This window comes from Arachis duranensis, chromosome 2, assembly GCF_000817695.3.
Source record: "Arachis duranensis cultivar V14167 chromosome 2, aradu.V14167.gnm2.J7QH, whole genome shotgun sequence".
In the NCBI taxonomy this organism is placed as follows: domain Eukaryota; kingdom Viridiplantae; phylum Streptophyta; class Magnoliopsida; order Fabales; family Fabaceae; genus Arachis; species Arachis duranensis.
The window spans coordinates 49101674-49112005 of record NC_029773.3 but is presented as its reverse complement, the minus strand read 5'-3'; the positions used below and the strand labels follow the sequence as shown (position 1 = coordinate 49112005).

At 35.8% G+C, this 10332-nt stretch overlaps 1 protein-coding gene across 5 annotated transcripts in view; it reads right to left on the bottom strand.

Annotated features, from left to right (window-relative positions):
- The window catches only part of LOC107474254 (probable sodium/metabolite cotransporter BASS4, chloroplastic), a 13978-nt gene extending 6080 nt beyond the window's left edge, over positions 1-7898 (bottom strand). Inside the window, exons 1-9 of one of the 5 annotated variants that reach the window (XM_052257168.1) lie at positions 7411-7541; positions 7214-7283; positions 6826-6913; positions 6574-6681; positions 6425-6492; positions 5420-5498; positions 4395-4453; positions 4023-4091; positions 3555-3668 (exon numbers count right to left, since the gene is read on the bottom strand). In XM_052257168.1, the coding sequence (XP_052113128.1) occupies positions 3555-3668; positions 4023-4091; positions 4395-4453; positions 5420-5498; positions 6425-6492; positions 6574-6681; positions 6826-6913 (585 nt within the window). In that variant the 5' untranslated portion in view covers positions 7214-7283; positions 7411-7541. Of the gene's footprint in view, positions 1-3554; positions 3669-4022; positions 4092-4394; positions 4454-5419; positions 5499-6424; positions 6493-6573; positions 6682-6825; positions 6914-7004; positions 7150-7213; positions 7284-7410 lie in introns of those variants that run through there. The other 4 variants (XM_052257170.1, XM_016093855.3, XM_052257169.1 and 1 more) reach the window with 4 other exon arrangements.
- Positions 7899-10332: the final 2434 nt, after the last annotated feature.

The following is a 10332-nucleotide window of genomic DNA, read 5'->3' as shown; positions in this document are numbered from 1 at the left end:
GGTGGCGGATGAAAGGTGAGGAACAAAGAAGCTTCTTAAGACGGGTAGGAGAAGAGGCAAAGTGCGATGGGAATGAAAGCGCGGAAGAGATGTGGAGGGAGATGGCAGAAGTTATTAGAAGAACAGCAAAAGAAAATTTTGGTGAATCTAAAGGAATAGGACCAAGAGACAAGGAGTCCTGGTGGTGGAATGCGAGTATACAAAAAAAGATAAAGATAAAAAGGAAATGCTTTAAAAAGTGGTCTTTATGCCGCAATGCAGATAACTGGAAAAAATATAAGGCGGCTAAGAAAGAGACAAAAGTGGCTGTAAGTGAAGCAAGAACAAGAGCATATGAGGGTCTCTACCATTCTTTGGGCACGAAAGAAGGAGAAAAAGGTATATATAGAATCGCAAAGAGTCGGGAAAGAAGAACGAGAGATTTGGATCAGGTTAAGTGCATAAAGGATAAGGATGGAGAGGTGTTGGCTCAAGAGGAGAAGATTAATGAAAGGTGTAAGAGCTACTTCTACGAGTTATTTAATGAGGGACAGAAGATTCTTCCGAGCCTTGGTCGATTATGCACAAAGGAAGAAGATCAAAACTTTGACTACTATCGAAGGATTCGAAACTTCGAGGTAGAAGAGGCTCTAAAACAAATGAAAAATGCCAGGGCAGTAGGACCTGATAATATCCCGATTGAGGTTTGGAAGGGTGTTGGAGGAAAAGGCATCAACTGGTTAACCAAGCTTTTTAATGAGATTTTAAGGTCAAAGAAGATGCCTGGTGAGTGAAAAAAGAGCACCTTGGTACCTATCTACAAGAATAAAGGGGATATACAAAGTTGCGGAAACTATAGAGGGATTAAACTTATGAGTCATACTATGAAGTTATGGGAAAGGGTGATAGAACGGAGGTTGAGAAAAGAGACACAAGTAACAGAGAATAGAACGGAGGTTGAGAAAAGAGACACAATTATCAGAGAACCAATTTGGATTTATGTCAGGCAGATCTACCACTGAAACGATATACCTATTAAGAAGGATGATGGAGAGGTATCGTAGTAATAAAAGGGATCTACACATGGTGTTTATTGATTTGGAAAAAGCGTATGATAGGGTACCAAGGGAGGTCTTATGGAAGGTTTTAGAAAAGAGGAGAGTAAGGATCGCATATATTTCGGCAGTTAAAGACATGCATGATGGGGTCACAATTAGTGTGAAGACTCAAGGTAGTGTGATAGAGGAATTCCCTATTGGTATAGGATTACACCAGGGATCATCCTTAAGTCCATAACTTTTCGCATTAGTCTTGGAAGTATTCACAGAGCACATCCAAGAGCCTGTGCCATAGTGCATGCTTTTTGCCGATGATATCGTCCTTATGGGAGAGTCAAGGGAAGACCTATAAGAATTTGGAGTTATGGAGAGAAGCTCTAGAAGTGTATGGTCTGCGCATAAGCCGTAGCAAGACGGAATATATAGAATATAAGTTTAGTCTGAGAAGGAAAAATTCCAATATAGAGGTGAAAATTGGAGAGAACATCCTACGAAAAGTTAAAAGTTTTTTAAGTATCTTGGGTGCATCATACAGGATAATGGAGAGATTGAACATGATGTAAATCATAGGATCCAAGCAGGTTGGTCAAAATGGCGGAGTGCATCTGGTTTTATATGCGACAAAAAAGTGCCTTTAAAACTTAAAGGTAAATTCTATCGCACCGCTATAAGACCGGCTATGCTGTATGGTACGGAATGTTGGGCGGCTAAAGGGGAGCACTGAGTGTGGCAGAGATGAAGATGTTGAGATGGATGAGTGGTTATACGCGATTGGATAAAATAAGGAATGAAGATATAAGGGAGAAAGTTGGAGTAGCACCCATTGTGGAAAAGATGGTTGAATCGCGTCTCAGGTGGTTTGGACATGTGAGAAGAAGACCGATAGAACATCCAGTCAGGAAGGTGGATGAGATGGAAGATGGACAAAGGGCGAAAGGCAGAAGAAGACCTAAGAAGACCATCCATGAGGTGGTCAAACGAGATATACATGTAAACGGTCTCTCTGTAGACATGATACATGACAGAGCACAATGACGTCGTTTGATTCATGTGTGGGACAAGACTTTGTTGTTGTTTGTTTGTATCTAACCATATCGGTAGACGAAACAATCCAAGAACTATTATTAGCCGGAGGATCAAAAACCATGGCACACAGCAGGGGTAAAAACTGAAATTGGAAACATAGCATGACATGTCAGGTCTAAAATGAATACGGGTCAAAGCAATGGCCGGAGAGGTGGTGGCCTGCACCACACATGGAGTGGAAAGTGCCATGGGTTAATTAGGATGCTGCATATGGAGGGTGCGATTGATCATTGAAATCAGTGATGGAGGGCCACTTGCTGACGGTAGTAAACAACACTCATGCTCGTTTTGGCCTGTCAGAATGGCAACATAGCGGTGCTGATGCAAGAAACAGAAGGGCAACAGTGTTTCAAAAGAAAATTATTGGAAGGCACTAGAGCAGTGAGTTTTTCTGATGAATCAAATAGGATTGCCTTTCTCTCTGAGCTTTGATACCATGAACAGATGAAAGGAAGGAGAAAAAATTACATAACTTACATGTTTCAACTACACAGAAAAGGTTGAATTAGGTATACAATGTCTAATAACTCCTAATAAACATGTTTACATATTCTAATAAAGTACATGATTATTTATTAAGTATGTTCATGATATAAATCCTTGGACTGAGTTGATTTCTGTCAATTTATTTCACACCAAAATGTTCATTTCTAATTTGCTAGCTAAGATAAAATATTGGGGATGACAATGGGACTAAAACACTGCCTTTTTAGTAAATCCAGCACTTTGGAACCCAGATACCCTGTCTTTATACCATCAACTATCCAAGTGGCATGCATTTTCATAGAACCTTGATACCTAACTGTCGTCACTGAAACCATCGTCACTTGCCTACACATGCTGCAACTCTGGTTTAGTTTCCCTAGTGCATGTAGCTCATGTTTCCCGTCATATTCGAACTAACTTGAAACTGAGTATTGATATTATGTCAATTCTATCTTTAAAATTTACACCACATTCAGTAATTAGAATAATTAGCTAATAAATCCCTAAATCTAATGAATTCAACTCTTCACATAATTGTGAATACTCACTTTACAAATGCTTTAACTGAGATGATTTCTTGCTAGTTATTTTACACCATGACCAATTATATTAAATAAAGAAAAAGAAGAAACCAGAAAAGCATCTAAACTGCCTTTTATTAAACCAGACTATAAGTTGAAGTTCGGTTTCAATATAATGTTTCAAAACAATGGTAAATGTAGTATTCTGTGGAACAAGAAGTTAAGGCCCTTATGGAATGTTTAAATAAGACAGAGGGTAGTTGGAAAAATCATTAATGTTTCAGAAAGTTGAACACCTCATAAACCTAAACTCAGCAAGATGAGACAGAGAGAAGTTATATTTCCATTCTAATATCACATCTCTCAAGAAATATCTGAATATGCACAATATTATGTTACAAAGTGCTAAAGAAAAGTATATTACCTTTCCCAAAAGAAGGGGGATTAATATAGTCAGCACAAGACTTTTAAATAACTGTTGAGTCGGTAAGGTCATTCCAACTCCATCAGCTACAAATTTTTTGAGGGACAACGGAACCTAAAATAAGATGAAACATTGTTACAGAATCATTATTACTATTTATTACAACAAATACTAAGCCAATTTCCAACACAAAATCATTACTAAAACATTTTGTTCACTTATTTGAAATAGCAGCAAACTAAAGAAAGCTATTCAGCGTAATAAAGCCACAGAAGCAATTGCAATCTAAATCGTAAGAGGTAAAGAGAAAGGGAGCACACACAGAAAATATAATCAAATCTAAAGCAACAATGTCGTGTAATAAAAGCACAACACAAATATAAAATTGAAGGGGACACAAAAAATAATATTAACAAAGCAAAGATAATTCATCGAAAAATGGTAAATATGCAAATTATAATAACTCACAATGAAAATCCCTAACATATTAGATATTACTGTCATTGCAAGAGCCAGTGCAGAATTTCCCCCAGCAAGCTGCAAAGCAAAATATGGAAGGATATAATTTGTATACAGTATATACTAAAATAAATTTACGTAGATATCCAATCATTTATTCGCTACATTAGCAAAAGTGCATGATTCGACGCTTTCTTATAAACTATACAAATGGAAGAATCTAATTGAATAGCAATGTAGAATTGTTTTACAATGTCAATTCATAGCATTAAACTCAAATGTAATGCAAGTTCACTGGATGATATAGAAAAAACTTTATATAAATTGATGCAAAGAGAAATGCAGAAGAAAAACAGGAGAGAAGAGGAACACTGTCGGTACCTGGGTAAGTGCAACACCACTTGATAATGTGGTTGGCATACAATTAAACATGGCCAATCCTGTATGAACGTGGAAATATTTAGAAACCAGATGTGAATGAATAGTAAATAAATTTTTTTCCTCTTTTATTTGTAACTTATATTTCCCCAAATTATCATAACCCAACTCAATTAATGTTTTTCTGTGTTATACCTTCAGCAAACAATCAATCCTTCAACAAATCTGGCCACCAGAAATAGTTTATGGTAACAGATATGTCATAAGCTTCAATGTGGAAAATTCTGGGAATTAACAGGTTGCAGCTTGAATTAATTAAGAGTAATTTGCTATTGCAATGGGAACAGAATTAGATCCCAGCCTTGTGTTCATAAGATTTAATCTTAACATCCTTTTCTTGCTAAATGCCTGAACTAGCTGTTATCATTGAGATATTGGATTTTAGGTAATAAGGAAGAAACAAGAGAACAAATATATTAAAATCAATAACTATGAATATATTTATGAAATAACAATATTATATCATAAAATTCTTGAATTTGACCACATTGATTTTGATTATAGAATTTTTTAGTTTCTCCAACTTCAATTTCATATGCCGCAAGTTGCATGTCTCCCATGATTATAGAATGGTTGGTGAATGGACGTGATGTGGAAGGTTGTGGTATGGAGAGAAGAGGGAACAAGAGGAGTATGGAAAGGGGGGAGAATAAGAAGGAGGAGAATAGAGGGCCTAATTTTGTCACCAACTAATGTCACATGATTGCTGATAGACCATTTGGATGGAGAAGTTAACAAGGTAAATCAAAGAGATGTTAGGTCTCATTTTTTAGAACTTCGAAGGTGAAGTGAACTTAGGCTATAGTTAGGGACGTTAATTGCATTTTTCGCTTGAATTAAAGAGTGTTGAAGAGTCCAAAATTGCTAAAATCCTGGAGTAGCATCATGTGTTTAAAACAACTAATAGTTCCATTTGACAATGCAATACAAGCCCATGCTAGAAGTAGACCGAAAATAAATGGAAAAACCTGTAATAAATTCTTGGGGTTGGAGCTGAATTTGCAATATTATCCGGGAAAAGTATGGTGTGAGAAATAAAATAGATACCTGCCATAGAACACATCACACATTCAGACATAAATAAAAATCAGTTGATCTACTCCTATCTTTTAGGGATCTATAGATATGTAATGGCATTTTGAACACAATGATCAAGATGATCTGCGATAACTTCATGAAATACAGTAGTTCTAAGAAGATATGAGGGGCAGCAAAAAAACTATGTCTCTGCAGTCTTTCAAATCAAAAAGCATTCTTCGTGACCTAGAACAAGGTAATCTACATATGGAATATCACAACAGCCTCAGTCAAGACATTTACTTTTGATCAAATGGAAGTTAACCGAAGTAAGGGAGCAAAACCAAATTCAAGGAGAAAAACAAGATGCATATATTGCTCCTGGTACTTAATAAAACCTTGAAGGAAATCATGAGATTATTCTTTGATGCCAGCCACTTCCAAAGGCTAGAGAAATTTTGTTAAGGCAAGAAATGAAAGATAGTGGATATTTTGGGAAGAACCGCAGAAGTAATAACAGGGCTCTAAGCTAGTGAGTGAGTTAACTGACTTTATCTAAACTGAAGAAGGGATTAGTTCAGGCCTTTTATCTTTGGTATTTGTTTCTAGTCTTGGGAAGGTTGAGTGTTCTTTCTACTATCCTCTCTATCATGTAATTCCTCAACCATCAGGCAAAACTTGGTCAATAATAAGAAAAATCCACAGTTTTTACTACGCTTTGCTGTAACTGATTGGAAACAAATGCTAGACATTATAATGATTCATTTTTAGCTGTTATTAAAAATACCATATTTGGGGCATATTGCATTATTGCTCTGTGCATAGTCTGTTTAATGGTATTTCTTTAACCAATATACAAAGGTATTAACATACTTCAATTGCATGGTTTATCCATATGAAATGCTACGCTTGTAATCAGTCTATAAAACACAGATATAGGAAATTCAAGGTCATACTATCCCAAACAGCCCAACAGGGAATGCTTCTACAGCTGCAATGATTTCCTCACTGCGCAACATCAACCCTACATGAAAAGATCAGAACACTTTGAAAAAAGGGCACCAAAAACAACACATAATGCAAGAGAGTAGACTCCAAAACAAACCTGAGATAATAAAAATTCCAAATGGCCCAAGTTTTGACAAATTGTATTTATCAGCAGCACAACCAAGACTAGGATATGCTAATCCTAATCCCACCGCAGAGACCAGAGCTGCACATTTTGCCACAACACAGATCAACTAATTTGGTCATCTGTCAAAACATAACAAAATTAAGTAGACCATAAAATAAGATCAACAAGAAGAGGGGAAAAATTACAAGCAAAATTTGAATGCTCAGGAAGACAGAGAGCTACCCAAGGGTAAAAGATTGTTCCCAGCAAACCTCAAAATGGGTTGCACCAAACTCAATCCATTCGTCCCTCTGCTTCCACTCCCACCCATCTGAATTTCCAAAATGAAGTAAATTGAAAAAATAAATTTAAAAATAAATCAAATTCAAATAACAAAAAAAAAAAGAAAAAAAAAACTATACTTTGTCATAAAACTTCCTTTCCCACAGCTTAAGCTAAGAGTAGAAGTCATGTGAAATTTTTGCATAGCCTTTCTATCATTTTTTATTGGTCCTGTATGCTAAAATTCCCTCTTTTAGAGTCAACAACTATCGAACACTTCTAAGTCATAAAGCATGTCATCAAATCACTACTCACAAAAATAGTTAACCTAATAGGAAGAGTTACATACATAAATAGTTACATCTTATATCCCTAAGATTGCTCCTTTCCTCCTTTCCTCAAAAACACGGGACCAAAACCTAAAAATGGGATAAAAAAAATAGAAACATAAAAGATTGAAGTTTTTCGCCAGTCAATACATTTCAATTCAGCTCCAAAGTTTTGGTTGGTACTTAAATATTATTGACGATGAACAAGAGAAGGAACCTGTTGGGGTTGGCCACTGGCTCTTACGGGTGAGCATTTCGGACGGAGAGCTACGCAACTTGTGGGGACAAAATTGGCAACCTTAACTGCTGAAGGAAGACAGCGAAAAGTGGTGGAAGGTTTTGTGTAATTCGGGGGGAAATGAAGGTTGGGGCGACAGAAATATGAGGAGATCGTAGCGGTAGGAGGAAGCAGCGTAAGGGTGAGCGAGCGGGTGATGTCCGACATGGCTCCAAGGCTGTAATACTAACAACTAAGGGTGGCAGTCCCGCGGGTTACTTCTTCTATTGTTCAAGTCAATTGGATAATTGTGCAACCCAAATCTCGGGTTTAGTCAAAAAGAAAATTACCCAATTGAGTAAAATACCGTGAAAGACTATAACTAAATCTGACCACAAGGTAAGCGTTCGTTTTCCCTGAAACACAAGGACACGGACTGAGACCGTGAATTTGGAATGCGTGATTGTGTTTCCTAATTACTAGTTACGGCAAGTTTGGGTAAAAAACCGCATTGAGTGGGGCTGCCTTAAAATAGCCCTTACAGAGCTTCTCTATCAAGAGCTGCTAGTTGTTACAAACCAGTGGGCCAGATAAGAAACTTACAAGCCATATACACCAAACAAGCTAGCCACAGCAAGACCAACAGCTTTATGCGCAGAGCTTTCGTAAGTAACTCAGCGCTCCACACGGGGAAAATGAAAACAGAATTCGTCTTCTTAAATAATTTTTTTTGAAAAAAAATTTAAAATATAAGAATTTTTATTAATAAAAAATAGAAAAAGTTACATTTATTAACTTATTCAAAAATTCTTAAATAACTTTTTGAAAAGTTAAAAGTTTATTTAAAAAATTGTATCAAACACTATTAAGATAACCTTTTTAAGTCAAAAGTTGAAAAAAAGTAGTTTTTTGGTATTTTTCAAACGGATCCTTAGTGGAGTTAATACTTAAAATGGTGTCTGAAATTTTACTCTGACTCAATTTAGTCTTTAAAGTTTTAATTGATTTTAATTGTATTCTAAAATTTTGACCCGCGCCTCAATTTGGCTTTTTTGTTGCTTTCTGTCACCGGAGAACTGACTTGCCAATTTTAGTTGACACTTAGCACTATCAAAACGACGTCTTTTAATTCTTGCCGTCCAAATTGTTTAAAAACGACGTGTATGACATGAGAACGGGGTTAAACCAAAACATAAGCGTTAACTACCTCAAAATGAAATCCCCAATTGATCCTTCTTCTTCCTCCTCCTCCCTTGATATACGTATCCTCAGAGAAGAATAATGTGTATTGCTGTAACTAAAACTTGAAGTTTTTCTGCCCTCTATTGTAAAGACTAATTACTTCGGAATCACCATTTCTTTAAAATGTTGCATGAGGTTTGTTTTTCATTTTTTTGCTCTATTTCATGAGATTTGTTTTTCATTTGTTTCGCTCTATTACCCTAATGGAGGAGAAGCAGACACCCAAAATTGTTGCTATTACTTCTGGTGTATATCATAATATGCTCTTGCAAATTTTGTAACAGTGTAACTCTTTATACCTACTCAATTTTTCTTTATTTATTATTTTTTTAAGTTTATTAATTTTGATACATTAAGAGTAGTATAAACTTGTTTGCAGCGTCATCTAATCAAATTTTGATACATTAAGAGTAATATTTGGCTTTTTTTAAGCATATGTTTAATTAATTTGATCAAAAGAGAAACAATTGAACCCTTTTTCTTTATAAGCTTATATAATGGAATAAGGAATATATGATAAATTGTTATGTCAGCTAAGACATTAGAATGATTTTTAATGATATGTTGCCAGACTTTCGCTGTATTATTAGTTGTATTTTAAAATTACATATAAGGCTACTTTTTGAGCAATAATAGTTGCTAACATCAACAATATGAAATTAATATGGAGAAAAATATTTGAGACTATATAACAAATTTTATACATCTTCTTAATTGCATTGCAAGTGTAATGGTGTAAATAAATATGTCTAATTTTTACCTTTTTTATGTCTTTTGTGTCTCAGAGTAAATATTGATAAGTGCTAATAAGAGAAGAAGAATTCAATCTCTCTCCCTTCAAAAATAGATCAATTACTATACCCTACTTTTACAAGAATGAATATCATGTGGATGTCTTTGAAATTTTGTGCTGATATAGATATGTAGTACCATGAGTACTAGGTATGGATGGTCAACATAGCACTGACGGAGAGGACACACTTGATGAAAATGTTATTGGTGGAGTTTATAAATTTTTTTGAGTTGCACTCACATGATTCTTCAACTGGTGTCTCTGAAGTAGAAGAAAAAAGATCAATTAAGGTACAATAAGAAAATATTTGATGAGGAGTCCCCTTAGACAATTTATGACATAGCATGTGATGCTGCTCACATTTTCTTGCTCACTCGCAAAAAAAAATCTACCGAGTTAGAAAGCAAGTGCTGGACTTTTGACCTTGAGGATAATGGCCAACTCGGGCATGGAACAACACAAAGCGCATTATTTCCTACACCTGTTCAAGACTTGTCGTAAGATATATCTCTTATTGGTATCGATTGTGGCTTGTTTCATATAAGTGTGATTTTCTCATCCAGAGATGTGTGATCATGGGGAATGGAGAAGGATCTTGGCTTATGCCCTAATGCTGGTCGTGGTTCATTAGATTTTGGTGATGTCCTCTCACCCCTGCGTAAACCATGTGCTCCATACCAACCTAAATTTTTAGATCCGATTCGAGTTGAATACGGAACTGCATATACTATTATTATTGCGCGGGATGGATATAATATGTGGTCTTGGGGTAGGGGGCGATGTGGAGTTCTTAGAACGGGTAATGAATTGGATTGTTATACCTCCATTAAGGTGCGGTGGTCTCCAATGACAGAAGATTCAGAGGAAGAGGAATCAAATAGCTCCCA